Genomic DNA, 20,015 nt, shown 5'->3' with positions numbered 1-20,015 from the left:
GCTACATCTTAGTTAAAGTTCATGACAGCACAATTAGAAAACTGAATAAGTATAGCTTTTTTGAAGGGTTGCCAATAGAAAGCTTCTTCTCTCTAAATTGAACATGGTAGCACAGCTTAGGTTTGCAAAGGTGAATCTCAACAAACTACAGGACTTCTGTAACAATGTCCTTTGGACAGATAAGACCAGAGTGGAGATCTTTGGCTAAGATGCAAAGCTCTACATCTGGTGAAAACCAAAGGCGGCATATCAGCACACTGTGTGGGCATCCCACATACTAAGCATGGTGGTTTAGGGCAAATGATTCAGGCTTGTTTTGCAGCCACACAACCTGGGCACCGTGTAATCATTGAATGGACCATGAACTCCTTTGTGTACCAAAGTATTTTAGAGTCAAATGTGAAGCCATCTATCTGACAGCTCAAACTTTGCTAAAATTGGGTCATGCAACACAATTATCCCGAGCACAGCAGCAAATCCACAACAGAATGTTTGCAAAAGGAAAGATCAAGTTGTTGCAATGACCGAGTCAAAGTCCAGATCGCAACCTGACTGAAGTGTTGTGGTAAGACCTTAAGAGAGTTGTGCAGAAACAAATTCTTGCAAACCTCAATGAACTGAAGCAACGCTGTAAAGAAGAGTGGAGCAAAATTCCTCCACAATGATGTGACAGACAAAAAAAAAAGATTACTTCAAGTTTGTACTGCAAAAAGTCTAACTACAAAATGTAAAACATGGTATTTTCACAGTAAATACTATGACTGATTTAAAAGGTATTGCCAAATGGAGCTTTTAAATGTAACTTTCGCTTTTATAACCATAGACTTAAGATGCAAAAAATACAATCCATTACAAGCAAATGAAAACATATTGTCTATAATTGCACAAAAAATGGACATGATATGAACCTCACTCCCCTAGGAGAGAGTCTGTTGTCAGCTGATCTGTTTGTGTAGGTACCAGACAAAGTAGGTAAGTGTTAATTCCTCCAGTGGTAACTATTTGTGCTGAAGTAAGCTTCTAACCTCCAGAAAAACAAAAACATATATAATGAATTGTCGCTTCAGCACAATTGTCATTAATAAAACTGTTGCTATTTATCTTGCTCACGACTCCTCTCTGTCTTGTGTGTTGGCAGATTTGGAGGCCTTCAGTTGACTGGGAGATATTTCACCACAGGAAGACCAAGCAAAACAGGCCAAAGATACAACTTTGGTGGATGATTTCAGAGGCTGAAGAAGGGCAAAACACTGCAAGAGCCATGTGGGAAGAGAGTGAAAGGGGTTTGCTATTTGCTCGCATCAAGCCTAAACACTTTCTCTACTGACATACACTGAACGTTCTCGAACCTTCCTCCAGAACATTTCCTCAGGGGGAGCCCCTGCTATGAACCCCAGGCTTCAGTAGGCAGTCAGACCTCAGAGCCAGGCCACTGTGTGGGCATCCCACAAGTCTGGGTTCTGCCCACACAGAACTCACAGACTGCCCCTGAACAAAAAGCATGAAACACTCCTGAGTCACTCGTCAGTGTGGTAGCTTTCCTGTCTTGTCCTCAACTAGTCTATTGTGAAATCTCTTCTTTCTCGATCTCTGAAGGCTCGTACACACAAAACCCCCTCTTCTCTCCTTCTACCGCCACATATTCAGTCACCACTTCATTACTATTTGCTTCCCCATCAAGTAGCAGCACGAGTTCCTTTGGGTTTACCACGTGGTGGAGGACCATGGGATGCCGTCAGAGCTCGGAGGAGAAGGAAGCGGCGCGGCGCTCGCGGCGGATCGACCGCCACTTGCGCTCAGAGAGTCAGCGGCAGCGGCGTGAGATCAAACTGTTGTTGCTGGGCACCAGCAACTCTGGCAAGAGCACCATAGTCAAACAGATGAAAATCATCCACAGTGGAGGCTTCAATCTGGAAGCCTGCAAGGAGTACAAGCCACTCATCTTGTACAATGCCATCGACTCTCTCACCCGCATCATCCGTGCTCTCAGCACTCTTAAAATTGACTTTCACAATCCTGACCGCGCCTATGATGCTGTGCAGCTCTTTGCCCTTACAGGGCCAGCTGAGAGCAAGGGGGAGATTACTCCAGAGCTGCTAGGGGTAATGAAACGTCTGTGGGCAGACTCAGGGGTCCAGGAGTGCTTTCAACGATCCAATGAATACCACTTAGAGGACAACACTGCCTACTACCTAAATGACCTGGACCGCATTTCTGCACCCGAGTACATCCCCACGGTCGAGGACATCCTACGATCCCGTGACATGACCACTGGGATTGTGGAGAACAAGTTCACCTTTAAGGAGCTCACCTTCAAGATGGTAGACGTGGGCGGACAGCGTTCGGAGAGAAAGAAGTGGATTCATTGCTTCGAGGGCGTGACAGCAATCATTTTCTGTGTTGAGCTAAGCGGCTATGACCTCAAACTCTACGAGGACAACCAGACGGTAAGAAAATTCAGCTTTAAAAAGGCCCAACTTTTGTTCTGACAGTGCAAATGCTCTTATGCACAGATGCCTAAACAAATGCAGACAGGCAGCAGCCACTCAGAGTAGTGTGAAGAGGGACGAGGCAAATATCTACCCAATTTTCACAAATTCAGTAATTATTATCTCTTGTTAAAAGTTAATTGCAGTCATGAGAGAGGGATGTTTCTCACCATCAGATTAGAACATTAAAGTGGAGACAATTCATCTCTTTTATACAACAAACACCATTTATCCGATTTACTGTGTGGATTTTAGGTACCATTTATCTTATCAGCAGCATCCTAGTCTGTAAGATTACTTCTGATTCTTTGACAGGCAAACTTAAAAGCAGAGATATCTAATAATCACCTGCCAGTGAACTGTAGTTCAGTTTCACAGCTTGGATATTCATGCTATGAAACAATCAATGTAAGAAATGGCTTCTGAAAAGTCATTTTTGCTGTGTCACTTCCTCTCTGTGCATCCCCTTCTAGAGCACAGATAAGCCTCCTGTGGTCACATGGATCCACCGAGACACACATGGTTTTTAGTTCGTGTCAGAAATTGTTTGCTATAACATCACTCTGAAAGTATTAAGGGATATGTTCAAAACACTTTTTAGAATCGGTGCTGTTAGATATTTGCTGACAATTAAGGTAACAATTGTGTAGTTTGATTACTGAGTTTCCTGGAACAATTAAGAAATAAAGATTACTCAGTAAAGCCATTGAGGCTTACATAACTTGTATGTTTAGTCTGGTCTCCTCTAAACCAATAAAATTATTAATTGCACATTTTCCTGAAAACCCTGGCAGGCAACTGTTAATAGAGACAAACTGAAGGGAGCAAATGCACAGTATCCAAATTTAGGGAACTTTGGTTGCATGATCTCTTCTAAGGAAAACAAAGATTTTTTGTCATTTTTATTTTTCAACAGGCAAAGGATCTAGGACTTTTTAATTCTCTGCATAAATCCAGATTCCAAAATAGTTCTCTCGATTAAAACATGAAGCTCTTCTCCTACCTTGGGCTAAATGTGCAAAAAAAACCCACCGAAAAACAGTAAACTGTGGTTCCACTTTGTGCGTTTGTTTTCTGTGTGGGAACATTTTGTAATGCTGCCACTTTACAGTGTAAAATTTGCAAAACACACCACTGAGCAAAACCAAACCATGTGCTGCTGCTGACAGGTGCTGCTGTTACAGCTGTGACGCCAATAAAATTTCTGATAACTGCTTGTGCAACAAATGTAATTACCACAATAAACAAAAATGAACTTAGCCACATTAATTCAGACTGGTAGCCACTTGTGACATGGTACCCAAGACTACTCAAAACACGGAATGATACTGCTTTACTGAACTTCATTTATAGTTTTAGTTTTCAATTTAGAAAGCCTTATCTACATTTTAAGTTCCTTATCTAATGTTTTTGGATGGTGAAATGGATTCTCTTTGCCTTAATGTAGTAATCACAGTTATTTTATATCTGTCTAAAAGAGGGGAACGGCTTGTGTTTGTTATCTTCTCTTCATGGTTTTGGAATTTAAACGATTTCTTCTCCATAGCATATTCATCATCTTATCTGAGTGTTTTAGAAAAGTTACTTCTTGTTTAACTGCCTCCGGGATAACGGAGGATCAACAATATAATTGTATTTGGTTATGAGGGGAGATCGTCTCTTGCTTCACTTTTTCCACGATCCCAGCATCCACTTTCACCTTGATGTTTTACAGTCAACTCCAGAAATAGCTCAAGCGCAGAGGAAACTTGGTCATTGCTGGAAGTGGACTGGCCTGATAATGCATGGGTTACCCGGATAAAACAGGGTGTACATCGAGCCAGGTTGGAACATGAAATCAATTAGCTTTATAGGTTAAAAATAAAGTCTGAGGAGAAAATGCAGTATGGTGTTAATTGAGTTCACAGAATAAAGTGTGAGGTTGTACCTGTGAGAATTAGCAGATTGTGCAGGCACTGTATAGCAATGGGAGTTAACTGGTGCAAGGAAAAACAACTTTTATTATTCAAACAAAGGCGAGGAAAGCTATCAGAGTGTATAAATCCAAAGGAAGGGGAGTTATGTGGATTGTCAGGAAAATGCATGATATACTTATGAATTTAAAAACCAAAAATGCCCTCATCAGCCACTTGATTGGGGACACCTTGCTAGTATTGGGTTGGATCTCTTTTGCCTTCAGAACTGCTTTAATGCTTTGTGGCATAGACTCAAAGTGTTGGAAAGGTTCCTCAAAGATTTTGATCCACATTGACATAATAGCATCACAAAGTTGTTGCAGACTCGGCTCCCACTCTACTACGACTCAGCGGTGCTCTACTAGATTGGGATCTGGCTGCTGTGGAGGCCATTTGAGTAAAGTGAACTGTGTCTTGAACACCGCCACATTCAAGAAAGCAGTTTGAGATGATTGGAACTTCGTGTCATGGCAGAAGATACACTGTGGCCATAAAAGTATGGACATGGTCAATAGCAGCATCCAGATAGACTGTGGAGCTGTTACTAAAGGGCCCAAAGTGTACAAAGAAAATATCTCCCACACCATTACACCATCACCAGCATTCTGAACCTTTAATACAAGGTAGGATGTAGCCATCTTTTTATGTTGTTTACAAGAAATTCTGACCCTACCATCAGAAAATTGAGACTCATCAGACCAGGCAACATTTTTCCAATTTTCTCTTGTTCAATTTTGGTGAGCCTCTGCGAACTGATAGCTTCAGTTTTCCGTTCTTAGATGACAGGAGTGGTACAAGGTTTGGATTCAGAGATGCTCTTTTGCTTATATCAGCTGTAACAAGTGGTCATTGCAGTTACTGTTGCCTTTTTGTCAGCTCAAAGCAGTTCGGCCATTATCATTATCATTGCCCTCAATGTAAAGTTGTTTTGACTGTGAATACACAGTTTTATTCTTTAGTTGGACAATTAATGCAATTCACACTTGTGTCAAGGGGAATTCTTGGCTGGAAAAGCAAGAGGAAAGATATCCATGATATCCATGCTCTTTGGCTCAAAGTAATAATTTAATCATTAAGCATTTTTGCAAAAGCAAGTTTTGATCTTTCTCGGGCAACTTGACAAAGAGAAGAAAAAAAATGCATTTTTTAGAAGCTCTAATTTACACAGATCATTGTGAGCTCAGGCAGGTGAATGGGAACAACCACACATAGCATTCCTTAAATAAAAAGTTTTTGCGTGAAAGCTTAGGGCCAACCCAGTGTGTATGAGAAGACAAAGCACGTACAAACTCCAAAGCACATGCAAACCCCAAAACACAACGGAAGTGCTCCAGAACGCTAGGGGCAGTGATGAGCTCGATTTGCAAAATAAACGGCAAGTTTGTCTGTATGGGACGGTCTAGTCTCCGTCGCGCTTCCCAGGTTGCCTAGCAACCATGATACTAACCGCTGGAAACGTGTCATACAACTTGGTTTGACAGAAATGAAGGAGAACATATTTTGTTCATTTGTTTGTTTGTTTCTACAAGAGCTTTGTGTGATTTGATAAGTATCTGAGGCTGAGACCACAGGACAGTAAAACATGATTTTTGGGCTTCATTTCTGTACTGAACAGTCATTTAAGATTAGTTAGTAAATAAGAATTAGCTAATGTTGTTCATGAGACTAAAGTCATATCACTTTGGCAATGTAAATATAATATGGCCAATATTATAGTTATTATATTAATCATTATTAGCTATTACAGCAGTGAACATGAACTCTGTGTCAAATACTGAGCTTCAGTACAGATTCAAGTTGCAGTTATTTATATGTCTTATCACCTTAAATCTTCACTCAAAGACAAGTATCTTTGACAGTGCATATATAGGTGTATCATATATAAGAGACAAATGTTGTTCCTTCAGTATGTTGGCATTCCTAAATTTGGCTCATTGCTTACATATATTTATAAAAAGAAAATGTACGAGCTGTGATAACTGTTTCTGATAAAATGAAGAGTAGACTGATATATGAAATATTCCTTTATTGGGTGAGAAAATCAGACCATGTCATAACTGCTTTCAGTCATACAAAATAGATATCAGAGCCTTAAACAGGCTGGCTTCTACTAAATGGGTCAAACTGGGCAGAAAGTCTACAAACACATAACATCCTTATAGAATATGATGTAACACTATAGATCAACTTACCTCAGAATATATAAAGCATATAAACAATTACAGCAATATGATGCAACAAACACAGCAGTGCTACTAATCCAAAATACTCAAAGCTTCATAGAACTGGAACAAACATTTATTTTTAGGTCCATTCTGCTGCTGATACATACTTTAGGTTTCTGAATATTAAACTTGTTGCTGCCTTTCATAGTGTGTAACTTGAAGGCCCTGAGTACTTTCTCCCACACTGAAAACACTGGAATGATAAAATTATTTGAACATTACCTAATAAGACTGATTCAGGACAGACAATTAGTTATTTTAAACTTTTCTAGCAGTCCTTCACAAACAGGGAACGGTCTGTCTATTCTCTCCATCTGTCAGCTGCTGCTGGCTCTTCCTCCTCATCTTCCTCACACACTGCTGAGTTTGTCCTGGTGGATCATCAGATGATGTGCAGCAGTGGGTCCCTCAGTCTGTCCTCACTCTGGACACTTGCAGTTGTCACACATGGAAATCAAATGTGTGATAAGCTGCAGGATTCAAACACAAGTGTGACTTATAAACACATGTTCATACTTTTATTCCACAATCAGAGAGAAAGAAACAGAGAGCGAGTGCAGGACAGACAGACAGGTGAAAGTCTCAGGTGTATACACTGCTACAAAACAGCACAAAAGAAGGAGGTTTTAGTGTTTGTGTTATTACGAAACAAGAAGAGTTCCCAGATGGTACAGTGGACACATGTGTGACTGCTGTGATTAAAGCATCTTTCTTTCAGCTTCACGAGTGAACAGTCAGCTCGGTCAAACACACGTTAAAGTCCGTTTGGCTCGACACCACCGAACAGAGGCAGCAATATAACATAGCTAACATTAACAGTGCAGTGAATCTTCCTTGTGCTGTGATATTCAGGACTGCAAACCGAGCAGCATCACTGACTTTCAGCTTGTTGTGTTTGTGGATATATGACTGACTTTAATTATCCATAAAATCATCACATTCTCTGTAAGATTAAGGTCGACTATTGAACGGCGTATATTTTGAAGTAAAGGCTTTAAAACCAAGTTAGTACAAACATCGCTAATGTCACATAACTTTCCCGACATGTGGCCAACATGTTTTAATGTTCTTCATTATAAAAACATTTGCGCATAAATAAGTGACATAATATTCAGTACTTACTTCCGAAAGTTTACTCTTCGGCGACTCCGCTTCCGCTGTTTTTTTCAGCAAAATTATCCACACCACCGCGGCGCTATGAAATCTGGGATATGTTGGGCCATGAAGGCTACACCGACCCATCCTTAAAATTCAGGAAAATTAAGGACGCATTTGAGGGCTGCATTTCGAGCAGCCTTTGAATTGGGACAGCCTTCATCGTGTCGCTGTGACGTAATCGGCCTTAAAATGCGGCCTTTAAGGCTGCAGACCGAGCAACCTGAAACAGTTTCTCATCTGTTTTGGTCTTGTAAATTTACGTGTAAATTCTGGAAGGATTTCCACAAGTTTATTACTGACTTTGTTCTCCCTAATCTTCAACTGTACTATAAGGATGTTATCTTTGGCTATTATAATTTTAAAGACAAGGACAATGATGCTTTCTTTTTTATAAATTTGGTTTTTATTTTTGGCAAAATTTCATATACACAAAAGCAAAGTCCTCGGCAGAAAGCCTGAACTTCTTGTATTAAAAATGGAACTTGCACAATATATAAGGACAATCTCCTCATCAAAAAACACTAAGGCTCTCAAGACTGTTAACATCTGTAACCGATTGAAACTGCTAACTTGATTTTGGCTCTTGCAAACTTTTGTTTATTTATGTTCCCCTTAATTTATTTTATTTTTTGTACTCACTTTTGTCTCACTGTCCTTGTCACTCTTTCTGTTCCTCATTGTACTACCACAATGTCATCTTTTATGTGATCCCTGTTTTACTTGACTGTATGTCTATAATGTGATAAATAAAGTTTAAAAAAAAAAAAAAAAAAAGGCTGCAGACCCTGAATTGGGATACAGCGTAAATCCTGTCATTGGTACTTCCTGGCTTGTGTAGTTACTAGGTAACAAAAGCTCAACACTGCCCCTAGCGTCCTGGAGCACTTCCGTTGTGTTTTGGGGTTTGCATGTGTTTTGGAGTTTGTACGTGCTTTGTCTCTAGGGGCCACTGTAGCTAACCCACATGCTGTGAAGTGACAGCGCTAATCACCGAGTCACATCAATCATACTCGTCAAAATTACACAAGAGAGCATGTAACTAATATTGCTTTATAATAACCATTGTCAACAATAATTTTTAACTCTAGTGAAAACTAATAAAAAATAATGCTTATTACTAATGTTCTAATTTATGGTAGTTTGTGTTGTTTACTGTACTGTAGCTATAAGATGTGGATGACATGGGCACACATTATATTTTATATGCCATTTTAAGCATGTCTTAGTGGTTAACACATGCTGCCATTTTAAAACAAAAGTTTGATAATCAGGTAGTTTTCAGTCCAAAAGTATCAAATACTGCAGTTTTCTCAAAGCGGATAGTATCTAGCATACAAACCAGGCGTACTTTGAGGTTTGTGCTGTATCAGCAAGACAAATCTCACGATTCATATGGGTTCATGTGATGAGACAAACCAAAACCAATAGTATTACAGTGCTGAAAAATCTGGTTAAAAATCTAAAGCTCTGCACAAAGTTTAAAACTACATTAGCATACAGGCAAGGTAAGCTGCTCAAAAACAGCCAGAGAAGAACAAGTTAACATGTTTGTTACACAGAGAAATTGTGTGTCTGAATTAATCTACCAAAGCTACCCGACTCTTTGTGAAAAGTAATTACCCCTTAAATCTAATACTTGGTTGAAAACATGCAATCAAGTGTTGGTGATAACTGACGATGAGTCTTGCACATCACTTTGGAGGAATTTTGGCCCACACTTCCTTGCAGAATTGTTTTAATTCATTCACCTTGGAGGACTTTTCAAGCAGAAAAGGCCTCTTCTAAGGTGATGCCAGTGCATCTCAATCTAATTTAAATCCAGACTAGGCCACTTTAAAAACCTTCATTCAGAGGTGGACTTGCTGCTGTTGGACATAAACTAATATCTGGATATTTTCCTTCAGAATTTTCTGGTAGAGAACAGAACTCATGGTTCTGTCATTCGTCCAGGTCCTGAAGCAGAAACCAGACCCAGACCATCACACTACCATCTCTTTCTCATTGTTGAATCATGAACTCTGACCTTAACTGATGAAAGTGAGGCCTACAGATCATTAGATGTTGTTCTGTACTTTACTGTCATTTACTTTTTGTGGTTAGAAAAAAAGCAAAAATTAAAAAAAAAGTGCAGATTCTGACAAAAATGGTGATTACGAAGCGAAACATTGGTGACTTTTAAAACATTAAAACTAAAATGAATTAGTATTCAGTACAGAATGCAGGGCACACGTGTGTGAAGCAGGAAGTGTAAGACTCTTATGTAACAAGCAGTGTCAAAACTCTATGTCTTGTCTTACAACAGACACAACAAGCAGTGTCAAAACGCTATGGCTTGTCTTACAACAGACACAACAAAGACTATACATGTCCAAAGTCTGTTGTTTATACAGCGCTACATATAAAATACATATGTATAACAGATATTTATATTGGATACTTAGTGGTTTAAAATTGAGGAACTTGGGTATAAATTCTGGCAATTTAGTACAGCTGCCACACCACACCCAATAAATCTACATGATCATCAGGTTGCAGTATTACACCACAGCTACATCGCAAAGGTTGCTGGAAACAAGCAGCTTCCGTTCAGGGGAAACATTTTTTATACATTTCTGAGAAATGTTACATTTTCCATCTTTTTAAGTTAGGTTATAGGGAGTCAGCAATGTAGACTCCAAAGATTTAGATAACAAGGCATGACCACATCCTTGCTTTAACATTTTGCAAGATAATCTGCAATAAAGTTGAAATCAAAAGCAGCAAAATGAAGCTGGGTTGACACATTATAATAATGTTGTTAGAGCAGCTGGCTCCATAATGAGGCATTTTAAAGGTCTTTAAATATCTCTGACCTTGTTAAAAGCATGTCAGTAACACTGAATAAATTTGCACAGTATGCAAATTATTTGCGTAGACTCATTCATATTTTTTTTTATTGCATCACAAATATCGAACATTTTATTCAATGAAAACACTTGGAAAGATTATTAACATCTACATTAGAAGTGCCACAATTGAGTCACAGAGTGTAAAACCATTAGTTCGTGGGAATTAAAACTTTGCATTACAACAAGTTTCTCATGAACAAAAACCAGGGTACTGATTCAATAGTCCTACCCAGGAGTGACTCATCAGTTTTCATTTAAGTGCATCTCTGACTCACTGATTTCTCAGAGTAAGGTGGAAGTGCTGTAGGTTTGAACCCAGTCATTGCAGGATGGTTTAATAGAAAAGTTTGCCCTGAGGCTTTGTAATATAAGAAATATATTAAACATAGTGACAAACAACACAAGAGGACTGAAAAGGAAAGCTGAATTGCACAACCACATTTGGTGTGTGGTCGTTGTTGGTGTTCTTAACAGTCATTAGAACTTTTGAGACATTCATCAGATTTTTCTGCGCATGTTTACAAATACATTTAAGCTGCTTTCAAGAACAAAAGGTCCCATTTTATTGTGATACCTTAATGCTGTGACCGGTGATCACTTAAGTGGTTTCAGCATTCAGGATTCATACAAGCAGAAAAAAATCAGAACTCATCTGACCGATAAAACACTGGTTCCGTTTCCATGCATCAACTCGCGCAAGACAGAAAATGCACCATAATAATTACAGTATATTTACCCATCATCCCATTGCCTGATGCATTTTCGCTGTCCCATCCCTGTCTTCATAATGAATCGGTTACCACGGCTACTGTTGCTTAGCAACAGGCCAGTCAAATGCTCCTAATCCTGTGCTGTTGACAGTGAGCTGTGACTAGGGAAGGGAGGATGAGAAGGGAAAGGAGCGGGGGGGGGGTACAATAAACAGCAGCGCTGGAGAGAATAGATGAAGTTTCATGCATGTATTGTGTTCCTGTTCGAGTGTTTGTGTTATTATGAATGTGTAGCGCAGGTTTATATGCAACGGCTGACGCCGAGCAACTGCAGTCAATTCTTTTTATCTGTGAGGGGAAAATGAAAAGCATAGATATGAGATTAGCGCTTGCTTAAGCTTGTGTTTGCCAAACATGAGCACAGACGCTGACTGTACTGTCAGCTCTACTTCTATTGTTTCATTTATTATTTCAGTAATCTCTCAAATGGGAATTCATTACCTGTCACATGAAAGGACGCTGGAAATCAACGAATAGGGTTTCACGTTTTCGAATGTGGACCTTTGTTGTGTGTGCCTTATCTTTCAAGCTACAGCAGAGATGATGTGTGAACGGGCCTGGATGTAAAACATTTTCCCTGATCGGTGACTTTGAACAGTAGTGGCTGTTTTTCAGAATCGCTCGGGCATTAAATGTGTTTCAGACAGATAGTTTTTTTCAGAAATATTTCCAGCCCTGTGCTTCTTAACTGGCTAATGGGTTATCAAAGGCATTACCATCATGTTTCTTCGTATCAAATAATGGTGTTTTGGAAAAAGAGCTTTCCATTATGTGACTAAGAATACAGAAGATATATATGACCCTTGTTATAGCGACATACAAGCCTAGTACCTGTCATGGCCTCTATATTTTTCTTAGAGTGCTTTGAACTTTGTCTTATTCACATCATTGTCATAATAAGGTGACAGACAAAAATATTAAACAAAATAGCCTAGATGAATTTGTTAAATTTGTTTAGCTCATGTTCAACTTTTTTTTTTAAAAGTGCTTCTGGTCATGTGTACAAATACATTGTGTTTATGTTTGTTTGCCTGTTCTTAACAGCTACACCCTGCAGTGTTGCTGCCCACAGTAACAACATTAGTAATTAAAAAGAGAGCGGAAATAGAAAGGGAGCGGTCTGAATAATGCAACTCTCAGGTGCAACAGGGAAAAAAAAGAAATATGTTGACAGAAAAAAAGCAACCTTGGCAGACAGATGCAGGGTGTCATTTCTTGTCAGGCAGTGACATGTAAATTTAACCTTAATGAGTAATGGAGAGATGGCTGCACACTTAAATGGCTTGTATTTGGGAAACAAAGCAATGACACAGTGATGAACTTCCTCATTAATACTTAAGCTTAATTAAAGCCCACACCGCTCTCTTGAGTACTCTGGCAGGAGGAGGTGAGGGGGAAGCAGGGTGTGTGTGCGTGCACATATGTGTGAGCATGTCTGCATCAGTGGGTGCTTGAAGCAAAGGAGGGGGTCTGCGTACTTTGGGGACCCCCCAACCCTGCTCTCCTTCCACCCCCCGTTAGGAAACACTTGCTGTAAAGTGATAGGTGGCCAGGTGAGGAGACTTGAGAGTCCCTTGGCTCAGCTGGCTGTCTCCTGCTATGCTCTCTTTACCATCTGGGCTCTTGTTTTGACACCCTGGAAAAAGGAGGAGTGAACTCAAACAGCCTGACAGGACCATATGCGGTATACAATGTTTAGGTCTCAGCACCCGGGATGCACACTTGTGAAGGAAGGAGAGCTTGTGATTCAATCTGATTAGGTAGCGACATGGGACTGGTAACAGAAAGGAAAACAGACAGACAATAAAAGAAAAAGGCACTTAAATGCTTAAGTGCAGAGCAGATTTGGCAAACACACTCTTATGCAATTTGTATTGAACACTAAAGCCAAAATTATTTCCTTCTTCCTGTTGTGTCTCATTTTGATTTTTTCAAGCAATTAGCTCATTTCTGGATGGGACAATAAGGCTTTAAAAAGACATTTAGACAGAGCTCGGTGAGTTGATCACCTTCTGTTACAACAGATTTTCTTTTTTACTTTTGAGGCTGCTTCCTTCAGTGGTGCATTTATTATTGGATACTCTGTCAAACTGTTGCATTGATAGCGAAAATGACTGCCAGGGAGCCATTTAATGATTCTCAAAGTTAATGGTTTAGTGCATACTTTGATTTTCAGTTTTTCTTTAGCTTTCTACTACACTATTTAAATTATGCTCAAAAAAGCATATATTATTCTGGCTTTACAGTTCACTCTTTACTTGAACAGTCTGTAAAGATTACAGCTTTCACCAGACTAGCTTGCTTTCATTTCATCTGGCTAACTATCACCACTCAATCCACTTTATCACAGTTATTTCTCAACCTAATTTTTTCAACATGCAGGGGTGCCTCCAGGATTTTTAAAGTGGGGTGGCACAAGCTGTGCCAATAACCAGTAAAAGGAGGGTCATTGGAAATTTTTAAATTTTAAACCCAGGAAAGCAGAAATATGTGCACAGACCTGCTTCCTTAAACATGGATTAGAAGATGTTGCTACCTCCATAATAAGACAGCAGCTGCACTGAATCACACACAAGCAAGGTAAAGGTAACATAATCTAGTTAGAAAAATCAAAATATGTTACATTTTACTGAGTGCTAGAAGAGTTAGACTGGTTGGCAACTACCTACCAAGCAGCGGTTGGGGGTTGCTGTCAGTGGCTGAAATTGAAATTGATTGCCAAAATCCCAGTTGTAAAGACTTAGAGACCAGTCTGGTAGAGACCCCTGGTAACGACCAATCACATGTTTTTCTGTTGCTGAGTGGACGGTGGAAGTTGCCTGCTGTTGCTAAGTGAAAATAGTTGCACTATAGCACTGCATCGACAACGTCCTTCAAATTGCTTTGGTCTCTAGAAGATTGTAGCCATTGCCCATTGGAAGATGTTTAGTTGTGTTCAAACAATAGCCAGCTATTTGCTAAGCGGTGGTGATACTGTGAAACTTTGCCCTCAAAGTAAAATTAGCATATTTTGAAATGTGATGGTTTCGTGGTTTAGGCACGGCATTTACTATGGTCTGTGTTTCCAATCTGTGTCGCACTTTTCAAAATTTCATTACTGCTCCATGGTTAGTTACAGAGTGTGCAAAAATTTGGCATCTTCCGTACAAGCTACGGGTGACTGCGGTAATCTACTAGCGATGAAAGCAATCACAAAGAGGTTTTTAGTAGATTTCACCAAACAACAGCCAGCAATCCACATACCCACTAGCAAACAGTCACGGAGTGCTCATTTTTCCCTAGCGACAGTGGTTGCCAGGTGGCACTCAACTGGTCTGTGTGACTGAGGCCTTAGATGACGACAGGCAATGGACCAAGCCACTGTAAAGTATTGTATTCAGGTATTGTTTCCCATTCAGGATTCAACTAGTAGCTTGATATACTATTATTTAACATTACATAATTATCTATTTACAGTGCCTTGATGAAGACAGTTGTTGTGCACGGCACCTCTGTTAATAAGGCTTAAAAGGTGGCTGCCGGTCAGGAAGAGGCAGAATGTACAAGGAACCAGGACTGAAACTTCGGACTGTTTGTATCACAAATTCATTTTCAGTTTCACAGTCAATACACCCCTGGTGGCATTTCTGCTCTTTCAGTGAACTGCAAAACAATTAGCATAATCAAGGGTACTGTAGTTAAAATGAATAATCACTGGATGTACAAAAAATAAAACTAGCTAAAGTATAAACAATATATAGAGGTTAATTAGGGGGTAAATATCAAGCCTGAGGAAACTTTGGTGAAAGTGTATGGAGATTGTGATGTATATGTGCGTGAGTGTGCTTTTATTGCTTAAAACTAGCACTGAAATGAATAAAATAATTATAAGAAAACATAAAAAGTGCACTAACACAGTTTGTGCATGTGAATGCGGTCTTCTTGGCACACATTAACAGCTTTAAATGCATTTTTTGGAGCAGTATCTAAGGGATACCTGCAATACAAGTTTCTCATAACTGCAGTCTTTTCATCATTATCCAAAAATAATGCACTTACACCACTGAATTATGAGGGTTTACTTTGAATCTGGCAGCGATTTCCTAATCCTGTGCTATTTCCCTCAGTATCTCTTTTTTTTCATGCTGTGCAGATCTTGTGATTTGCTCAGAGCATCATGTTGTTTCTGTAACCTTTTAAACAGCAGCGTTTCATCTGACAACCTCCCAGTCACAAGCTACTGGCCACTCGCCACATGCCAGCAGATGCCATGAACAGATCAGCTTTCTCTTTCTTAGCTTTGCCTTATACAATCAACATCACATGAGCACAGCTGTAAGAAAGTGCATACATACTCATGTTTGCAGGCTTTTTGTTTTTTCTTAAGCACCCTAACCTGCATGTTTTTAAAGATTACTGCAACACGCTATCAAAAATGAGCTGCATAAAGTTTCAAAAAAACACATAACTGTGGTAGTCTCATTTCTCTCGCTAGTAGTCCTCTCTGCTCAACCCTTACTTTAACTTATGGCTAACGGATTTGTCTGCAGGACACAGCAGGCATCAGCGATTTCCATCAGAGAGTTGTGAAATCTATTTTTTTATCTCACTTTAGAGAAAATGAATGTGACATCTAATGTGGTCCTACGGCTAAATGTGATAATTGACCCACTTTTTGAAAAGCTCCAATGTTATTTATCAAAGTTTAAGGCTGAAGGTGAACTTTGTCATCAAGCCACAACAGTTATAGCATGCTAGGAAAAAAAAGTTTTCAGCATCCAAATGAACCATAACGGAAAAGAGGTAGGCACTGAGAGGGAGAAATCAGTGTTGTTCTTATTATCCTTCTGTAAGCTTTCCTAAGTCTCAGCTGCACAGTGTTTCTGTTATGACAAACTATATAAGGCCATAGAAGTGTGTTCCACATGAGCCACTCACATTTTCTTATATGTGAGCTACTCTTTAGGGAATAAGTTAGTTTGTTTGACTAAAGACTTGAACACGTTTTCCCTGACTGATCATTTCACTGTGTAGGACTTGGATTAAGCAAGCAGCGGAAGAAGAGATAATCAGCAGTTTTAGAGGAGAGCATAAGAGTTCAAACAAAGGTCTGCGGCTGTCTTAGTCTCAAGTCTGTGTTGACATAACAGAGAAGGCGTACCTTTGGCTAGTCTAGTAGATGTCTGTGACATGTGCTGGATGATTTCAGACTTAACATGTCCTCATTTACCTGAAATCTCGAGCTACCAGAATGAGTCCAGTTCGGTTAGTCTATGTTCTTAACTCTTCACAATGCGAAAATCTGGGCTGGTTTGAGTTGTTATTACAAACTAAATGCTACATTTTCTTTGTCATGAAGTCATTTTTCTCATGATCTAATTCCCCCCCCCCCCACTACTTTTCTTCCCTTTTCTCCTTCACACAGAGCCGTATGGCCGAGAGCTTGCGTCTGTTCGACTCCATCTGCAACAACAACTGGTTCACCAACACGTCGCTCATCCTCTTCCTCAACAAGAAGGACCTGTTGGCTGAGAAGATAAAACGCATTCCCCTGACAGTGTGCTTCCCCGATTACAAAGGTCAAAATACCTATGAGGAGGCAGCTGTCTATGTGCAACGGCAGTTCGAGGACCTCAACCGCAACAAGGAGACCAAGGAGATCTATTCGCACTTCACCTGTGCCACCGACACCAGCAACATCCAGTTCGTGTTTGATGCTGTCACGGACGTGATCATCCAGAACAATCTGAAATACATTGGGCTATGCTAGGACCTGACACGGGTGGGGTGGGGTGGTGGTAGGGGGTGAAAAGCGGGCTGCTGTTAGCCTGCCGCGAGGCTGGATAAACAAAGGCATGTTAGCCTGCCGGGCAGTTTATCTCTTTGAAGAGGGGGCAACAGAGGACTGGAAAGGAAATGAGTTAATAAGACAGTGAGGGATGGACAATACTGTAGATTCAAGTGTTTCAATGGAAACAACAGAGCTGAAGGTCCATGGTTGAGGTGGGATTTCTACCCTACATGTTTGCACTGAATATGAGTATGCAGAGACACCCAAACACATGCACACCAACACACATCCTTATAGTTTGCTCACACGTGCGATCTTCAGTCAGACACTGGTTTGACAAGGCAACACTGGAAAATTTTTAGAAAGCTGCCCCCAACTGCCTGTCAAACCTGAAACCTGAGTCAGTTAATGCTGCTTAATTGAAAATAATTTCTGCAGAATCAATGCTCTCTTTTGGCTTTTTACCCAAACAATAGTAAACGGCGAGGGCACCTGAGGAGACACGGATATAGAGACAGAGAGAGAGCCTGTATTTCTGGGGGAAAAAGAAGTCAGTAAACATGACGTCACAGGTTTTCTGCCGAAAAGAGGAAACTGCCACAGTCTAAAGTTGAAGTGAAACATGTTTTTTACGCACCATTTCTGTTCTTTCCTTATCAGCTGTCTGTTGTTGTTCTTTTCCTCTCTTTCTTTTATCTTTTTGCGCTTAAAAAAAAAGAAAAGAAAAAAAGAACATGTCTCTCAAACCAGCTTTTACAGCAGGTCCCTGACTTAAAACCAGGAGTATGTTACACTCGGAAGAGTCAAAAGTATTTTTCATTACCGTTTCCAGCAAGAGACAAAAAAAAAAAAAAAAACAGTGCCAAGATCAGTTTGTAAATAAATCTGGATCCCATCCTTTATGTTACTTTTTTTTTCTTTTTTTGGTTTAGTTTTTATGGACGAAGACATTAAATCATGCATGATTTTGTTACTTTGGGATACTAATATATTTTCTTTGGGATTATGTTCCTCTTTTCCTAGGTTCTAAATAATATATTCCCAAAAATATATATTAAAGTCAAACACTGTGTACGATTGTACAGTTGTCAGAGAGGAATCTATTGAAAAGAGTTATATAAATATAATAATGATGATCAGAATTTTTATGGTGACAATGCTAACGGCGATGATGAATATACTGGTGATGAAGATAACCTCACTACAGAAGTTTGGGGGTGAAAGGGGAGACTGTAGAAGAACCTGAAAACAAAGAAGCAAACTTTCAAAGTTCAATCGTCCTTGCATTATCTAAATGGAAATTGTTAAACCAGTCAGTCAGTATGATGTGTAAATATACTGTAAGGTACACTCTTTGTTCAAACAACATGAAAAATAACGGTTGAGTTGGGATGCTGTGAGTGCGATAAAGAGAGAGTGAGAGACAGAGGAGGAAGATCCCACTCCACTCCTCCTCTTACCCTTTCTTTTTTTAGTTCAGAGAACAACTCAGCCAAGGGCTTGACTTTACAGGATGTCCACTTCAACAACAGACTAAAACGATGAAACAAACAAACAAAAAAAGACGTATAAAAGGACAATAACTATTAATAAAACAACTTATGCAAATTTTTATGGTGTAGTAAATGTGTTTTTGGGTGGTGATTGTGTCAACGGTGTTTTAAATGTGTTCGTGAGGGGAATGTTTATAGAGGACGGACTGCCGCAGGCCCTCCATATTCTTTCGTAATTATGCTGCATCGAGTGATTTTTTTTGCAACTCGGAATAGAGCACCCTGTCTGAAACTTTGCTTCCATCTTCAGTGTCCAAACGATGACAAAAAAGTGTTTGTCCTCCTCGTACAATGTAGCCACTGGGCCAAGCAGAACTCGGACCTAAAGTATGCAATTAAATCACTGCAGAATGAACTTGGCCTACGTGTGATTGGGTGACGGTGCACAGCAGCACACAGACTTCATTCTAATTAGTGTATAAACTCCAGCATCACCAGGTGGGCTGATACATTTTTCCACAAATACTTTTGGATTTTTGCACTTCTTAGTTTTTAGTCAAGTAGTCATTTCAAACTTCCCTACTCTAAAGGAAGAAGATATGCTATTAAAAAAATACTTTCACTGTATTCAAACCTATAATAGGATGATATGACCCTGTGGCCATCCTAGTACACTCAAGTGGAACAAACTTTTTCGTGTTTGATTTAGCATTCAGTATGTCACACAGGGGACCAAGCGTTAAATAAAACTACTATTTTGCCTTTTACATCCTCCTCCTTTCATCATGATCTACATCCATGTGTGGGAAATGTCTTCAGGTCATGGGGATATTGTTTTGTGGACTGATTGAACCAACAGTGGGAATCTGTTTGAGGGATGAACATAAATAAAATTCATTTCTGAGAAGGCTGAAATTGTGCCTTATGACTGTCATGTGGTTGGAGTTGGTGCCAACTTTGAAAACTGAGAGAGAAGTCGCTGCAAAAAAAAAAAAAGGTCAAAGTCCTGCATTTCTTTCATTAATTTGTTTATTAATTCAAATGAGACTGGAGTTTAAATAATTTATTTGTTTATTTATTTATTTTCCAAATAAAATTTGAAGTACAAACTGGTCGGCCTTATGCTGTCAGAGGGTAGCACTAAGCAGCTCATTGTGACACTGACAGAGGTTTTTAAAGAAAAATAACACAAAAAGTAGCAGTAAAATGTTTCAACACACTCAACAAACCTTTGGTGATGTGTACAGATCTGGGTTTTGTGGTCTAA

General features: G+C 39.6%; 1 protein-coding gene across 1 annotated transcript in view; it reads left to right on the top strand.

The window, feature by feature from the left end:
• Nucleotides 1–19,163, top strand: part of gnaz (guanine nucleotide binding protein (G protein), alpha z polypeptide) — a 34,150-nt gene extending 14,987 nt beyond the window's left edge. Inside the window, exons 2-3 of the mRNA XM_085463568.1 lie at nt 1,139–2,447; nt 16,890–19,163. Coding sequence (XP_085319694.1) covers nt 1,725–2,447; nt 16,890–17,234 — 1,068 coding nt within the window. The 5' untranslated portion in view covers nt 1,139–1,724 and the 3' untranslated portion in view covers nt 17,235–19,163. The remainder of the gene's footprint in view (nt 1–1,138; nt 2,448–16,889) is intronic.
• The last annotated feature ends 852 nt before the right edge of the window (nt 19,164–20,015 follow it).

This window comes from Copadichromis virginalis, linkage group LG7 (genome assembly GCF_057382275.1).
Source record: "Copadichromis virginalis isolate Kocher_CV1m ecotype Utaka linkage group LG7, C_Virginalis_male_GT1.1, whole genome shotgun sequence".
Classification (NCBI taxonomy): domain Eukaryota; kingdom Metazoa; phylum Chordata; class Actinopteri; order Cichliformes; family Cichlidae; genus Copadichromis; species Copadichromis virginalis.
This window is presented reverse-complemented; position numbering and strand designations above follow the sequence as displayed.